Source organism: Rhinoderma darwinii, chromosome 8 (genome assembly GCF_050947455.1).
Source record: "Rhinoderma darwinii isolate aRhiDar2 chromosome 8, aRhiDar2.hap1, whole genome shotgun sequence".
In the NCBI taxonomy this organism is placed as follows: Eukaryota; Metazoa; Chordata; class Amphibia; order Anura; family Rhinodermatidae; genus Rhinoderma; species Rhinoderma darwinii.
Window position 1 is genome coordinate 76,839,709 of NC_134694.1, and position 18,016 is coordinate 76,857,724.

General features: G+C 41.8%; 2 protein-coding genes across 2 annotated transcripts in view; one reads left to right on the plus strand and one right to left on the minus strand.

Annotated features, from left to right (window-relative positions):
* The window catches only part of THOC2 (THO complex subunit 2), a 107,299-nt gene that overhangs the window by 85,924 nt on the left and 3,359 nt on the right, over positions 1-18,016 (minus strand). The window contains exons 2-10 of the mRNA XM_075835772.1: positions 14,349-14,404; positions 11,985-12,076; positions 11,752-11,803; positions 10,402-10,472; positions 9,622-9,743; positions 4,980-5,113; positions 2,697-2,863; positions 2,516-2,608; positions 1,793-1,948 (exon numbers count right to left, since the gene is read on the minus strand). Of these exons, the coding sequence (XP_075691887.1) occupies positions 1,793-1,948; positions 2,516-2,608; positions 2,697-2,863; positions 4,980-5,113; positions 9,622-9,743; positions 10,402-10,472; positions 11,752-11,803; positions 11,985-12,076; positions 14,349-14,404 (943 nt within the window). The remainder of the gene's footprint in view (positions 1-1,792; positions 1,949-2,515; positions 2,609-2,696; positions 2,864-4,979; positions 5,114-9,621; positions 9,744-10,401; positions 10,473-11,751; positions 11,804-11,984; positions 12,077-14,348; positions 14,405-18,016) is intronic.
* XIAP (X-linked inhibitor of apoptosis) overlaps positions 14,366-18,016 on the plus strand; it is a 115,900-nt gene continuing 112,249 nt past the window's right edge. Inside the window, exon 1 of the mRNA XM_075835775.1 lies at positions 14,366-14,433. The gene's annotated coding sequence lies outside the window, so the exon portion shown is untranslated. The remainder of the gene's footprint in view (positions 14,434-18,016) is intronic.

Below are 18,016 nucleotides of genomic sequence, written 5' to 3' on the forward strand. Positions count from 1 at the left end.
TTTTCGTGTCCATTTTGCGTCAATGTCTCCAAATTCGAATCCAATTCCAGTCTGTCTTTCATGGCCGTTAAAAAATATATATATATATATATATAATAAAGAGAAAAAAAAAGGGATGCATTTCGTTTGTCAGGGTAGAAAGTGCCCCAGTGCCCACATATAGTGACATAGTGCCACAGTGCTTACATATAGTGATATAGTGCCACAGTGCCCGCATATAGTGACAGTGCCAATATAGTGAGTGCCCACGTATAGCGCCAGTGCCCACGTATAGTGACAGTGCCAGTGCCCAGAGTGCCCACATAGAGTGACAGTGCCCACATAGTGAGTGCCAGTGGCCATAGTGCCACCTCCCCAATATAGTGCCACAGTGCCCATGTACAGTGCCATACCCCCTTGCATTTAGCACCCCCAACCCCACGTAGATTGTACAAGGTGTAGATCGCAGCGGCACCCCCACATGTAAATTGCCGCACCCCCCCCCCCCATTATGGATTGCGCCGCTGTAGCTGCCACTAGGAGCGGAATCCCTAGCCAGAGGTTGCCAATGCTTTGGCCAGGGATTCAGCTCCTATTGAGAGTCCTTGAGGGTGAATTAATCGAATCAATTTGATTAATCGCCCAGCCCTAACTGATATCATGATCACCATGCTAGATGACAGGCAGGACTCAAATGATCAGAAAAAAATAAAAAACAAATGCTTGTACCAGTCAATATTAAAGTAGTCCAGCTATAAACCATCAAATGAACAAGTTTATCTAGTTAAACATTAGAAATGCCGGATAAGAAGACTATTGGATTACAGTAACATAACTATGGCAGTCCCAGCAACCTACAAGAGCCACCTTGACGCTTTGCTTGAGGAGTCCTTACTACTCTACAGACAGATGTGCACTTCCCAGGCACCTGTGCTGTTGAGACTTGAGTCTCCTTTTTTTTTTTGCTTTATAAGTTACAACTTGTCAAGTACTTGCCTATTATATTCACTATGGTGAATCTGCTTCTACTATCCATTGTTCTCGGTAATAACATTTGCTATACAAGAAAACTGCATTGGGGCAATGCAAACAAATAAGTGATATGTCGTAATAGTGCGGGCTCTATCTCCTAGGCTCAGGTGTGTAGTACAGGCGCCTCAGTCTGAGATTCCTATTGGAAACATACAGTTTACAGGAGCCTACATTCTGTCTACTCTATTTATGAGCTTCGTGCAAGAAAGAAGCTGAACAAACTAATGAAGCATATTATGGGCACTGCACTATATTAAATTAACATATGTACACTTTTATTTACTAAAGAGAGACAATAAGAATAAAAAAAGGTCTGTCAACAGCAGCAAAGCAGCTTATTTAGGGTCTTAACCAAGTTATTTCAGGTCCTGGACTCACTTGATATCCCTCGTCTAAGGCTGCATGATTCTTGCACTTTCCCTTCTAATCTTTTCTTATCCCCCCCTTTCTGCTTCTGAATTTTCGTGTAATTTGCTTTGGTCTTCGACTGCTCCTCATCCCCAGTCTATAGCGTTCTTTCTGTTCTTTGGGGTTTTGTAAAAAGGGTTTGGCTCATAAAAAGACAACCTCCTTCCTTTTATGGTTTGTTTTTTTTTGTATTTGTTTCAAATGGCACCGTTCAAACGTGTCGGGTTTAAACATGCATTACTGACGCAAATCATGTAGGAATGTGTGAACGTGGTCTAAAATTTTCAATGAAGGCTGATTAAATATAAATAAACAGAACAAGAATTAGGTTCATAAATCAGCAAGGCTTTAGCTGCCAAGTCCTAACTTGTACCTTCTCTGTTTTTTCTTCATCCTTTTCTTTTTCCTTCTCTTTATCGTCTGACTTTTCAGATGAAAGAACCACCATAGTCAACTTTCTTACAATCTGCTTCGCTTCCATAACCTCCTTTTTGTATTCTTCAAGAATGCTGCTATCTAATGGTAGAAGCTAGGGGGTGAAAAAACAACAACATAGAAAATAGTCCAAAATTGCACTTCATATGTATTTGAGTACTTGCATATAGTGAGTACAAAACTGACAAAGTTCGAAATAAATTATTAAAAGTGGCCATTCATTAGTGATTTCAGGTGGCTGTCTTATGAATGACTTGTCGTTCATCGTTGGTCTGCAAAGGTTGTCGTTTCGGAGTTAAAAAATACAAAAAAAAAATAAAAAATCGCTGATCAATATCTGCCTTGATCTGTGGCCTGGTCTGGGCTTATGAGGAGATGCACATCGGTAGTTTGCCATGAAGAACTTTCCAAGAACTGCACCTTGTTGGGACAGCGTCTAACAAGCTTGTTCATGTCAAGGAAAAGGTGCCAACAGTCGGCAAGAAATAGTCTGAATCTGCCATTTGGCCGTCCTAAATCTCAAGTGTATGGCCAAGTTAGGAGTTTTTGTGACACATTAATTTATAATACTATGTTTACAAGAATTTTCTAAAAACCTATAAACACCCAAATATTTCCTAGCTGAAGTTTACCATTGTGTACCTTATAATATTGGACTTACATGAACATAAAGGTCTTCCAAATCAATTAAATGATATTGTAAAAGAACAGCAGCAACTCTGTACAAAGGTGTAGGGGTCTCTCCATTGGGCTCCTGCAATGACAAAACAGTCCATATGAAGATAGACATATACAAATGGAACAATTGTACTGAAGCATTGTAAAGGAGCTAAATGCTTTACCTGGTAAAACTTGAATTTAAATCCAAGAATGTGGCAGAGCGTCTGAGGTTCACACATCCCCATATAAGATTCAATTAATGGGACAAAAAAATCATCATGCTCTGGTCTGCATTCATATACTTCCAATATAATATCCAATACTCTATTTGGATCCAGGTTAAAACATCCTATATAAAAAATACAAAAAATAAGCCAGTTAATCTTTTAGAAAGATGATTCATGAATTTTAGCCTTAAATTATCGGCTAGAACTCTAGGCATTGGTAGTTCAAGCTCCATGTGAAACCGACCCATTTTAAAGATGTTGGCTGGGAGTGTCACTGTGAGTGGAATAATAACTTCTTTCTTTCAGCTGCTGTTCTACATTACATGTAAATCAATCTCACAGCAGTTCAGAAGAAAAGATGCTGATTAGACACTCAGTTCAAGGCCTTCAGATAATAAACAGCATTCATCGTGTCCAAAGAACAATCTTAGATCTAAAATGTTTATATTGACTGCGGTCAATGTCCCCGATCCCCAGCGATTGACACTCAAATAGGAACCTGGTTTCCCCCACTCTGGTCACCTGAGAGCATAAGCAGGGCCGAGGTCACCCTTGGTCATTCTGCACGCTGTTATTACAACACGAGAAGGCCAGGGGGAGCCGTTGGGCATTCTAAGGCTGCATTCCTTCCCTACCAATGTCAATATGCTGCTCTCTACACACTGGGAACTAAACAAATAAGGAGAATGACCATCTACCACGGATTCATAGATTAGCACGAATAGCTTTGTTTGCGCATTTATGTGAATAAAGGTGGTTTTAGAAAGGCAGATATTCCCCGTTTTTACCACCTTTAAAATGAGAGCCGATAAAGAATACAGCTTGTCGATCGGAGCTCATTTGCTCCCTTCAAACGGAGCAATGGTTGTTTAATTTCATGACAGTGATAGTTACTACAAGCACATTCATCTTCACACATTTGCATCATGTTGACAACACACGTCCCTGATTACACAGCGCTGCCAGGGACAATTTTTTTGGCCGCATAAAAAAAAATGTAATTAGCCGATGAACGAGCGTTCTCTCATTCATCGGCTGATTTTTGCCCTGTTCACCCAATCATTGGCCTGTGTAAAAGGGCCTTTAGTGGTAGAGAAAATTTCTATCTGCAGTATATTCTCATCTCTAATGCTGACTGAATTGGATGACATATGGTGCAATATACTGAACCATATTTTCATGTATGAACATAACCAAGTGACATATCTACCACATATATTCTTCACCATGTTTAAGTCAAACCTAAATAGGCTGAGAACCTTCATGGATCAGGTACATTATTGGACAATAAAATTAAACATCTAAATTACATTTTTGCAATCGGATTTCTGATAATAGTCCTCTAGATTAGACTAGTGATCGCTCTAGTTTTCTTAATTGCAATATTGTCTCTGTAAGTATATCATACCTGTAGCCCATTTCCCATAAGAAGGTGCTAAAGGCTATGTACACCTTTGAAAACAATTATATATATTTTTTATATATACAAAACAGTGCATCAGTGTGTCTGGTGCAACTTTCTAATAATATATATTTTTTTAACTTTTTCAGATAGAGCCGCTTTGTATCCTGGATACACAGAAGCTGTATCATGCGCTGAAAACTGTATCTGTCAGATGGAGCTTTTATCAATCACATCTAAGTTCATAACGTAGATGCGAACAATAACAGGTGGATCCTGCGTGGACCCGCTGTCACTGAACCAGTCAGTGCCGCTGATCTGACGGATAGAGGTTTCAGTGCACAATACAGCTGCTCCGTATACAGGATACAAAGCAGCTGTATCTCAAAAATAAAAAATTTTTTTTAATAAAAAGTAAAATTACAAAGCTGCACCAAACACACTGATACACGGTTTTATTTATAAAAAAAAAAAAAAGTGTACATGGCCTTTAAAAAGGCCAAAATAAAAAGCCACAGCTACCGGTAACATTAACAAATGCGTATATTCAAACTTGGGGCATATGTGAAAAAAATAATTGGTTATGAGCACCGATTATTCGGGTCCCCTAGTCAGCAAACATTTAAAAATTTCCTAATTTCCGGATTTCCTAATATATTCCAAAGTTATAAATATTTAATACATTTATAGACCAAGATTAGAAAATATAATGAAGAAGGGTAAATTATAAATACATAGGAAAAAATAGATTTTAATGTAAACATAGAACTAAATGACAGAAATATCACTATAACCATTCATGAAAAACAAAGAACATGGTAAAGAAACCTCCGTACCAATTAAGGATTTGATATTTTCCAGGATTAAATCACTGGTTATATTCCCCGACAGATCTTGCCCCAGTTCTGAAATTAATTTAGCATATCCTTCATTTTCTTCTCTTAATAAATTGAATTTCTGTTGTTTATAACTGCAACGAAAAAAAAATTCATATCAGTAAATAACATTTCCTGAAAACCTGTACAAATTCAACAAAAATCCAACTGAAATGAAACAAAGTGGACAAAAGATACAAATAATAAACACAAAAGAGCCATTGAATGTACAATGTGCAAAGCACAGTGGATGTTGATCTTCTCGTCCCATCTGCCAAAAGGCGCTTACAGGGGCATTACCAAGCAATCGGATGACATTTGCCTGGGCAGACTGTGTTGTAGATACCAGAAAACAACAGACATGCCAACTCTGTTCTATAGGAGTATTTCCTACTGCTCCACATTTCCCGGCACACAGTTTAATAGCTGTTTTATGTTACAAGCCACAAAGATAGACAGACTCAGATGGAGGGTCAAATATTTAAAAAAACAAAAGCTTCTCTCTCCTTCTCGGGTGTGTGTTGCATGCATATAAACTAAGGAAGAACACAGCAGAAAGTCTTATTTCCATATTTTGACAAGTTAAGGCACCTAAGCAATTAATGGTAATATGGGAATTTACACTCTTCAGCCACAACTTTAATGCCTTGTTCGCACAGTGCAGATTTTATAAGCATTTTTTGAAGCCAAAACCAGAACAGGATCCAGAAGAGTAGACCTACAAGGCCTTCCTTTATATCTTTCTTTTGTTAAGGTTACGTTCCTGGTTTAGGCTTAAAACAAATACATAAAAAATCTGCAGTAAAACTGCACTGTGTGAACAAGGGCTAAAACCACACGCTTAATATTGTGTAGGTACCCTAGCACTGCCAAAACAGCTCTCATCCGTCAAGGCATGGCCTCCACAAGACCGCTGAAGGTGTCCTCTGGTTTATGGCACCAACATGTGATCAGCAGATCCTTTAAATACTGTAAGTTGTGAGGTGGGACCTTTATTGATCAGACTTGTCTTTGCAGCACAGCCCACAGATGTTCAATCTGATTGAGGTATGGGGAATTTGGAAGCCAAGTCAACATCTTGAACCTTTTGTCACGTTCCTCAAACCACTCTTGAACAAGTTTTTGGCAGTTTGTCCTGCTGAAAGAGACCACTGCCATTAGGGAATACTGTTGCCATGAAGGGGTATACTTGGCCTGCAACAATGTTTAGGTAGGTAGTAGGAGTCACATCCACATGAATCCCAGCAGAACATTGCCCAGAGAATCACATTGCCTCCGCTGGCCTGCTTTCTTCCCACAGTGCATCCTCGGGCCATCTCTCCTCCAGGTACGCGACACACATGCACCCGGTCGGCGACATGATGTAAAAGAAAACGTAATTCATCTGACACCATTCGATCATAAGTAGCATTAACTACTTCAGCAATTTTTGCTACAGTATTAATGAGCCTTGGGCCTCCAAGACCCAGACGTCAGTAGAGTGGTTGTCATTTTTTTTTTTTTGGACCATTTTTGGTAGGTGCCAACCAATTCATACCAGGAACACCCCACAAGATCTGCTGCTTTGGAGATGGTCTGACTCAGTCATCTATCCATCATAATTTGGCCCTTGTCAAAGTGACTCAGATCCTTACACTTGCCCACTTATTCTGCTTCAAAAATAACAACTTCGAGAACGGACTGATCACTTGTTGCCTAATACAGCCCACCCCTTGGCAGATGCCATTGTAACGGGATACTCAATGTTATTTACTTCATCTGTGAGTGGCTTTAATGTTACGGCTGATTGGTATACAGTTCACTTGGAGGAAGTAAAATGGCCACAGTTGTACAGCTGGACCCTGGCACAGAGCTAAAAAAAAACTTTAACTAGAAATATATTGCTTTATAACTTATTACAGGACTGTACAGTAGCCAGGTAGCCAATGCAAATAAAACAGCATTAAACAGCCGAAAGCCAAATTTTTAACATTAAAGGGGTTTTCCACTACCAGACAACTGATGACCTATCCACCGGATAGGTAGGTCACCAGTATATGATCGGTGCGTGCTCGACACCCAGACCCCACACCGATCAGCTGCTCTGGCTGCCTGCGGGCACCGGATGTCATGGCACACTATGCAGTATACGGAGCCGGAAACAGTTGGCTTGAATAGGAGCAGAGCTGCAGTACTGCTGCTATTCCGTGACCGGAGTCATCTGCTTCCGACATGGACGTCAGGTGCCTGGAGGCAGCCGGAGCAGCTGATCAGTGCGGGGTTCGGTGGATAGGTCATCAGTTGCTCGGTAGTGGAAAACCCCTTTAAAAAGGAGTTGTTTCACCACTAATCCCCTCTGTCCATATGGATGTCAAGGAGGGTAGAGGTCTCCTGAATAGGACCCTCCTGTATTGGCCAAAGCAGCTCCCCCTGTGGCAGGCTTGGCCAAGTGACATGTCTTCAGAGAAGTTGTTGTCATTATGTATGTTTGGCCACACAGGTTAATGGAGAATAATGACTGGTGGCTGTTGTCTGAACAATGGATCGCCATCTTATGTCTGCGGTGGTAACAACGGACAGTGGCTAACCAGACAAACTAGACCAAGAATTGGCTGCAATCGTCCATATTGGGAAACGAACAGTATGATTTTACAACACCACAAATTATTCTCAGTGCTTCAATAAACAAAATAGGCTGCAGATTTTTTTTAGTTTATTTTAGTGCAATCTGTGGTAAACCACAGCTAATAAATTACAGAGGTATGAGAAGTGATGCCAGGTTTAGGAGACAATCACATTCAGATGGATCATTTAACAGGACCGTCACGTTATACTAGTAACCGTTATTTACACCAAATATGGCACCAGAGCAGTCGTTTATCTATTACATCTATATATAAGCTAGGAAGCTGCAGATACAACATTTACACATCACACACATATATAGCAGTAGAATGGATTTGAAAACAGTGTTCGGCACAGAATAACGGAAGCACTGGACCCATACAAAAGACAGACACTAACGGTGCCCGATGAAACCCATTGACTTTACAGGGTTCTGTTAAGGTTACGTAATTTTGCCGGACAAAATAGCGCTGCACACTGATATTTTGTCTAGCAAAGATGACAGAATCTGCAACAAAGGCTCTTAACGGAGTCTCCGACGCATATGTAGTCAGAGCCTTAGGCTGGGTTCAAACGAACATGTTACATCCGTAAAGGACGGAACGTATTTCGGCCGCAAGTCCCGGACCGAAGACAGTGCAGGGAGCCGGGCTCCTAGCATCATAGTTATGTACGACGCTAGGAGTCCCTGCCTCTCCGTGGAACTACTGTCCCGTACTGAAAACATAATTACAGTACGGGACAGTTGTCCGGCAGCGAGGCAGGGACTCCTAGCGTCGTACATAAGTATGATGCAAGGAGCCCGGCTCCCTGCAGTGTGTTTGGTCCGGGACTTGCGGCCGAAATACGTTTCGTCTATTACGGACGTAACATGCTCGTGTGAATCCAGCCTTAGATGGGCAGGAGAGCTAACATCCAAGCCAATATGTTATCAGGCACCTTTGTATACTTCTCTAGTACATGCGATGAAGCGCACTACAAATTTTTTTTCTCACAGATAGGAATGTAATTCGTGGCAGCGTTTTTGGAAAATAAAAAGCAGATCTTTTTAAAACCTCTTTAAAAGGTCTAAACCACAGAAGCTTGGAGGACAAAAAAGTGCTGAAAAACATATCTTAAAGATAGTTGGAAGTATCAAGACGACAAATTAAATGGCTTCATACAGAGAACCTCCTGCCCTCTAAAATCGCAAAGGGTGCCTCAGAAGCACATAGGAAACAAAATAACGAAGATGCCCTCATATGTACTTTAGAGGAAGCCCTCAAGTATGAAATCGGAAACAGAAATTGAATAACGAGAATACAACTATTGGAAACATCAGCCCAGAACAAAGCGTTTATGCAGAACAAGGTTATACGTTTTCCATGTGAACAAACTTGATGTTGGTCTGCTTTATGCTCAGACAGAATGTTACAAAGTATCAAGAAAACAGACTGCTCCAATAATATGCATAGTAACCATGTATATTTTTTGCAAAATGTCTATACCAGCATAGTACAACAGATTAGCAGCAACAGAGGGACCAATAAGCAGGTGATTCAAATGTCTATGGACAAGAAATGAAGCAACACATGTAAGGGAGCAATCACACGTGGCGTATTTGCCTCGTATTTCAGAAGCGTAATAACACTGTGCGAAAAACTTCACAAAGTAATCCTATGGGAAAAATATTCCACAACCCAAGGAGTTTAGAAATCTGAGTAGCGTAATGTTTTTTCCATAGGTTTACATTGTAAAGTTTTCCGAAGCGTAAAATGCTTATTTTTAAGCTTCGTAAAAACTAGGCAAATACGCCACGTGTGACTGCACCCTTACTGGACCACACACCTTTTCCAGCCCCAAACAATGGACTTCTCTTTACAAACCAAAAGAAATGCCTGATATGGCTAACTTGTTATAAAACCAAAAGGATTTGTGAACTTAAACAACTCAACACACTTGCAGGTCTAAAACCAATAATAAAAAATATATATATTAGAATGTGTTATAATCTACTCACAAGAGTTTGGTCTTTATTTTTACAGATTTCTGATTAAATTGCTGGGACTGCTTGATGAGTCCTAATGATTCCAGTGTTTCAGGATCCAGACGCTCCTTTAGAATAGTGTCCGATACGAGATACTGTTAATAACAACAGATAGTAAATGTCACAAAGTTCATATTGCATACTATAAATTTTCAAAGATAATCTAAAGTTTACTGCATAGCTTGTGAGGGAGAGCAAATCGTGAGGGCAATGACTACAATCACTGATGTGTTAGGCCCCTTTCAATACGTCTGGAAATCCAGTTTTGTTTCCCTCTGTGTAGTGCAGAAATCCCAGAGGGCAACTGATGCCATACCTATAGGAGCAGTTTTGGAATGAGTTGCGATGCCAGACCAAAAAACACTGCATGTAGCACATTTCTGTCCCGCTCAGGCATAAAACCACTCGCCGGACACAATATATGATATATGTGAAAGAAGCAACTTTTTTTTTTGTTTAGAATTGCTGCACATGCATTTAAAAATGTATGAAATACTCCCTAGCGGCGATATTGGGGATGATGAATGCTTACATAGTGTCCCATAGACCCAAGTTACAACCTACAAACAGCAGTTAGCAATTAAATACCTTTCTGCAATCTATCAAATATGTAAAAGTAAAAAACTGAAGTTATTGGTCAGTCCTTGTAAAAAAAAAAAAACACGCCAACCCTTGTGGGGGGGGTTTGCACCCCCTACCCAAGAAACGCAAGCAACAAATGCTTTAAAGCGAAACGTAAACCATATCTCTTACCAAGCACGATAAGACCAACTGGGTAAAATGATCTCGTCTCCATTTCTCTTCCAAGCAACTTGTTTCAATGTCTGTGTTTAAAAAAAATTTAAAAACAATAGGAAAATCAAGTTGGAAATATGAAAACATTATCAGACATCGCAGTAGCTGGAGATTTTATTTTTAGATATTAACATTTAAAAACATGCAAGGTCTACAAAGAATTGTGAAATTGCCATTTTTAACCAAGCAGATAGAATCTAACTGTGAGAAGTTGGTCTCCCAACTACAGCAGTGGCAGGAAACTAAGGTTGTCCAGCTGTTGTGAAATTATAACTCTTAGGCTGGATTCACACGAGCACATTACGCCCGTAATGGACGGAACATATTTTGGCCGCAAGTCCCGGACCGAACACACTGCAGCGAGCCGGGTATCATAGTTATGTACGATGCTAGGAGTCCCTGCCTCTCCATGGAACTACTGTCCCGTACTGAAAACGTGACTACAGTACGGGACAGTTGTTCAGCAGGGAGGCAGGGACTCCTAGCATCGTACATAAGTATGAAACCCGGCTCCCTGCAGTGTGTTCGGTCCGGGACTTGCGGCCGAAATACGTTCCGTCCATTACGGACGTAACATGCTCGTGTGAATCCAGCATTACCATGCACCAAAAACCTGAGATGGAGTTGTAGTTCCACCACAGCTGAGGACCCAGGGGCTGTCCAACACTGTAGCACAGAGAGAAACCCATTCTATGCACACTGCCAAGGGGGCAAGTACATACAAAGTATAAGACCAGTAACATGAAATAACATTGACATACGGAATTACTGCAGTTATTCCCTATATTCTCGTTTAGGCCTAACGCACACGACCACGGCAATTTTGCAGTCTGCAAAACCATGATCCCGTTGTCTGTATTTGCAGTCCATTTGTCTGCAAAAAAGACCTTCTGTAGGGCATCCGTGTGTCATCAGTATTCACAGATCCGCAAATTAACAAAACAAAAGAAGGCTGGAATTGATGTCAGCACTTTGTTCCAACCCCATGAGTAGGCCACATGATCCGCAAATAAGGATAGTAAAATGACACGTCCTGAGTTTTTGCGGCCCCCACGCTGATCCGTGAACATCACTGTTGTGTGATGGGGCCATATAAAACGAATGGCTCTGTCATATCCGCAAAACTGTGTATAATCATAATAGGACAGCATTTCACCCAACTGATCTAATGAACTGGTTGTGAATTAAAGTAAGGTGAATTATATACAGGTTTCTCTTCATTTAGGTCTGTGTTTGAAAATAAACCTAAAACATAAATATTTCTATTACCTTTATTACAAGGTATCTTTATTTTTTAACAATACTTACCCAAAACACAAAATACATCTGCTAGTATTGAAGGCATGTCATCTCGTAGGTCCTGGTAACAAAGAATAAAGTGTTATGAAAGAACATGTATATACAAATTAAATGAGTCTTTATCTGCTTTAGACAACCCCTTCTTGTGTGTCCTATTCCGACACATTGGGATAACACATGAGTGGCTGATCATTTAACAGACTGTATTGTACCTATGGATTCTATAACATACAAATACTTACTATGACATCGGTCAGCACTCCAGCAGCTTGATCCTGCTTCAGATTTCCTTTAATTACATGACAGGCAAGCTCATAAAGAGCCTGCTGAGTATCTAATACCGAGAGAAAACACATTCAGTATCATGAATGCCAAAAAAAACAAAAAACAACCATATATTAAAAGAACAGACACAAAATAAATAAAGTAGGTGTCCTACGAAGAGAGAGATATACAGAAGCAGAGGTAGCAATAACACCCGTACAGGCAATTACACACTTATTCCTATGCATGAGACTGAACCCCGTTGGCTCTTCTGCACAGGTAGTGCTCATCAAAGAGGAAGCTTCTCATGCGCCGCCACTTACCTTTGGCTGTGAGTAAGGAGCTTTCTCATTGGCTCTCCTGCACAGGAGCTGCACGCAAATATCCTCTCCCTCCTCCCATACTGGAGAAGAAGAGGAGTGCCACTGGTTATGCTTGCATGCAGCACGTGTGCAAGAGAGCCAATGAGAAAGCTTCTTACTCGCAGCCAATGGTCGACTGTGCAGCCGGTGAGTAAGGAGCTTTTCCTTTGACAGGCAGCCTATTGGGTAGTTTTAGTGGGCTGTGGGTCCGGGAGTAGTGAATACAGCAGCAGCCCAGCAGGGCGTCCTCGAGGCCACTGTGAGAGTGATATTGGAATGGTATTTCTATCATTTACTGGTAACCACTCTCTATTCACTGTAAACTGAAAGCTATTATTAGCTTCAAATGGATAAAATGACATATTTAACCCCTTAAAGGACCAAGCCTATTTTGGCCTTAATGACCAAGCATTCTTTTTCGTTTTTCCCTCCCCGCCTTCCAAGAGTCAGAACTTGTTCCCTCTTTGAAACGGATTAGGTGACCGCGGTCGCTATTGACTGCAGTGTCTAAGGGTTTAAACGGCCGGGATCAGAGTTATTGCCAATCCTGGCCGCTAGAGCCAGATGTCAGCTATGCAATACAGCAGACACCTGCAAATGCTGGCGCGGGCACAACTCCTGTGCCCGTACCATAACAGAAACCCCATAGCTAAAAGATTTGCGGGAACGACCCACAAACCACAACATACTATTATGTCGGAGGATGGGAGGGGATTGAAGGCTATGTAAACCGTTGAGGGATTATTATTTTTTTTTATATATAAACAGGTTAGTCAGTGTGATTGGTGTAACTTAAGTCTTTTTTTTTAAATAAATTTTACTTTTTGAGATACAGCTGCTCTGTATTCTGTATACAGAGCAGCTGTATCATTTGCTATGACCTGAATCAGTCAGTCCCGCGGACTTGACGAGTTCAGTGTCAGAGCGTCCTGCGTGTCTCTGATACACAAGGACCCGTTGTCACTGACCCCCTCAGTCCCGCAGAACGGGAACAGGATTTAGCGCTACATACAGCTGCTCTGTATACAGAATACAAAGCAGCTGTATCTAAAAATGTCAAAATACATTTTCAATAAAAACTATTTAGAAAGTTGCACTAATCACACTCACAAACCTTTTTATTAAAAAAAAAAAAAAAAGTGCCATTCAAAGGTGTACAAGGCCTTTAATGGTTAGGAAGAAATTGTGCAGCTATGGTGCCAAAAAAACTGAAAATCTACCTTCATCAAGACTGGCCTGTTTAGTTAAAACAAAAAAATGCCCATCAAAAGTGTACATAGCCTTGAAGGACAACATTAGGGCAAATTTATTCAAACTTGAACAAGAAAAATGGAGTAGTTGCCCATAGTGACCAATCAGATTTAATTTCTCAATTTCATAGGCTTTTTGGAAAAGGAAAGTTTGGTTGCTATTGGGTACTCCATTTTTAGTAAGACTCCCAGTGTTAAAGTGTATTTTGTAAATCAGGCTATGTTCACACAGCTTATTTTCATCCGTTTTTCAGGCAGTAAACGCCCCGAAAAACGGATGAAAAAACAGAGGCTGAATGCCTCCAAACATCTGCCCATGGAAAAATTGTGTTTTGTTACGACTAGGCGTTTTTTTACGCGGAAGTTTGTAAAAAGAAGTGCATGTCACTTCTTGAGCCGTTTTTCATGGTCTCAATAAAAAAACAGCTCCAAAAATGTACGTAAAAAAATAAAAAATAAAATAACGTTTAATGCTTAAAAAATGCCTGAAAATCAGAGGCAGATTTCCCTTGAAAATAGCTGCGTATTTTACAGCCGTTTTTAGTTTAGCGTGTGAACATACCCTCAGTGTTTTGCTGCCTGCTCTAGCAAGCCAAGCACCCAAAATGCAAGTGCAAGCTGGGACACGATATAGACAAGCTACTTAGAGCTAAAATACTCATAATGGGTACGTGTATCCACCAAGAGAATCTTGTGATGTCACAACATTAAACATTCCCATAACATTTACCTTTGAAGGTCACATTTTCCTGTCCTTTTTCACCGAGGCTGCGACACAACTGCACACTGTGGGAAAATGGTATTATAAGCATCAGGTCAGCAATAACCATAAACGCACTATTTCAGTGCTCCAAAATAAATAAATTATAAAATATTAAGTCAACGAAAGTAACAGGCAAAAACTATAAAGGGTTTCTCCTGTACTAGATAAATAATGTTTAAAGGGAATGTGTAGCCAGAATTTTTTTTTTATTTTTTTTTTAGTTAAACAATTATTATTTAAGTGATTACACATTGTTTTAATTTTTTCACAAGTCAGGAAATATTATAAATTAGATTCTAATTTATAACATTTCCATGTGCTGGTCACTAGAGGGAGGAGTTCCCAAAATTGCAGCATGGTCAATGTGGTAAAGCAACCTCATTGCTTTATGCTGCAAATTTGGGGTGGACACACTCGCTCTAGTGTCCTCACACAATGCCCCCTCCCTTCTTCTGGCTAATGCCAGGAGGAGGGGGTTGAAGGTCTTCAAACCTCCTACACTGTGTGCCGCCATTTTCTGAGTGACTGCACAGTGTAGGAGGATCAGATACAGTGCTAATCAGACAGTATAACACGAACATAATACACACATCAGATACACAAAGATAACTTACCTGCACCTGCCGCCGTTGCCCCTATTCCTTGCGTCTTCGCTTCCTTGAACATATGGCCGGAAGCCGCGGCCGGAAGTCGTCATCTTACTGTCCGGCAACAGCTTCCGGTCCACATGAAAATGGCACGGGATTTCGCTCTGCTAACGAGCTTCATTTTGGTCTGCGTGGGAGCGGCACATGCGCCGTTCCCACACAGACGGCGTACGCAGCAGTGAATGGAACGGCTCCCATTCGCATTCTCTATGGGGATGTATGTGTTGTATTCCATCTCTGTATGTGTCGTTAATCGCTGTCAGTCGGCGGCCGGCCGTGCCCGCAATCACGGGCCGTGATTGCAGGCACGATCGTGTGCATGGGGCCCAAGGCGATTGCGGGTACGGCCATCTGCTGACGGCTGCCCGCATTTTCGGGCCACGCTCTCCTACCAAGTATGGGAGCACAGCCTGTAAAACACGAAAAAACGGGCATGCTCCATAATTCCCAGCAGTTTTACGGCACGGATTCCCATCCGTAGCGATACGGAAAGGTGTCCGCGGCCAATAGAACTGAATGGGTCTGTAAAACCGCAGACCGTATTACGGTCCGTGGTTTTACGGTCGTGCGCATGGAGCCTAAGACTTAGCAATTAATCCGTATGGGAAAAAATATTTTATACCGCAAGTACTAGAGAAATCTGTCTAAGGCCTCATGCACACGACTGTGCTCGGTACGTGATATACTGACCGCATATGGACGCATTTCCAGGACCGAACACAGTTCAGGGAGCCGGGCTCCTTAGCATCATAGTTATGTATGACGCTAGGTCTCCCTGCCTCCCCGCGGGAATACTGTCCCGTACTGAAACATGTTGCGGAACATTTTTCCCATAGGCATAAATTGTAGTTTACGGCTGGGTTTCCACGGGGCGGATACGCTGCGTAAATATCACACAGTGTGTCCGACATGGAACCCGCGGTTCATTTCATCTGAAAATTCACACCACACTGTGGAAGAAAGCCGTTCATACTTACCCCCTACAACGTCCGCTCTGGACTCCCTGGATGACGTTGTAGGATATGTGACGTTGCAGCCTGTGATTGGAAGCAGCGGTCACATGGGATGCAACGTCATCCAGAGAAGCCGGACTGCAGGAAGAAAGGAGGGCTTTCTGGGTAAGTAGGATTTTTTTTTTCCGTAGTTGCAATTTTTGTGGGGTAATCGCTGCGAATACGCCGCAAAAGTCAAAACACTTGGCTTTCTGTTGCGGGTTTTGCATCCCCATTGAATTCAATGTGGAAAACGCGCAACGAAAAAACAAAAATGCAGCCTAAAATTGACATGCTGCGGAATAAAAATTAAGCACTGCAGGCCAATCTATTAACGTTTACGCTGCAGGGTTTTTTCCGCAGCATAGGCATGAGATTTTCTAAATCTCATCCACATTGCTGCTACTTAAATGCTGCGGAAGTCCGCAGCGTCTACGCTACACGGGAATCCGGCCTAATACAAGGCAAATTACCCACGTGTAAGTGTACCATAATTTATTTTAGGCTTGGTTTACATCGGTGTTATAGTATTGCTTCGTTTTTGCTGGACAAAATGGCACAGAATGCGTCAAAATGAGAGGTTTTAAAAAGGTCTGCTTTTTATTTTCCAAAAACGCTGCCACGAATTACATTGCTATCTGTGACAAAAAAAAATTGTAGTGCACTTCATCACATGTACTAGAGAAGTATACAAAGGTGCCTGATAACATATGGGCTTTGATGTTAGCTCTCCTGGTCATCAAAGGCTCTGTTCACACGAGCATGTTACGTCCGTAAAGGACGGAAGTATTTCGGCCGCAAGTCCCGGACCGAACACACTGCAGGGAGCCGGGCTCCTAGCATCATAGTTATGTACGATGCTAGGAGTCCCTGCCTCGCTGCAGGACAACTGTCCCATACTGTAATCATGTTTTCAGTACGGGACAGTAGTTCCACGGAGAGGCAGGCACTCCTAGCATCGTACATAACTATGATGCTAGGAGCCCGGCTCTCTGCAGTGTGTTCGGTCTGGGACTTGCGGCCGAAATACGTTCCGTCCATTACAGACGTAACATGCTCGTGTGAACCCAGCCTAACTGCACGTTATTGTTGGTCCATGAGCGCTGTGCAGAGGTTGGGGGTTGACTGTTCTCTGCAGCGCTACAATCATACTGCTGAGAGAACAATACTTCTTGGTATTGAACTTCATGCTGTTGCTGGACTCGTTCACAAGAAGAAGCCGTTCGATAAGGACAGCCACATTGCTCATGACGTGCGATCCAGCGGGGGCGGTGCTGCTCAGTGAACGGATGCAACTTTGCACTACCACTCCGCATCTTCGGGCCTGTTCACGTCCGCATTTGCTTTCCATTCTGGGGTTCCGTCGGAAGTTTCCGTCATGGAACCCCGTAACGGAAAGTCAAACGGAAACCTTAGCTTCCGTTTGCATCACCATTGATATCAATGGTGACGGAAACATCGCTAATGGTTTCCATTTGTCACCGTTCCGGCAGGTTTCAGTTTTTCCAACGGAATCAATAGCACAGTCGACTAAGGTTTCCGTTTGACTTTCCATTGCGGGGCTCCACGACGGAAACCGATGACGGAACCCCGGACCGGAAAGCGAAAAGGCCCTAGGGCCCACACTGAGGTTTTTGACGCCGATTTTGACACGGAAACCGCGGCAAAAAAATGTCCGAAACCACCTCCCATTGATTTCAACGGGAGGCGGAGGCGTTTTTTTCAGCCTCTCGTGGTTAAAATAAGTGGCATGCCCTTTCTTGCTGCAGTTCCACCTCTGACCTCTCATTGAAATCATTGGCAGGCAGAGGAAAGCATTTTTTGCCCACAGGTGAAAAACACTGCAAGAACTTGCGGGCAGGTTAAAATCTGCCTCTTCCTTAAAGGAACAGTGTCATCACAATTTTTTTTTTTCATATGTTAAAGATGTTAGTGCTTTATTAAAAACGTTTATATTTATTTGTGTGTTTGTGTTTGACTTTTTCTTATTTTTACA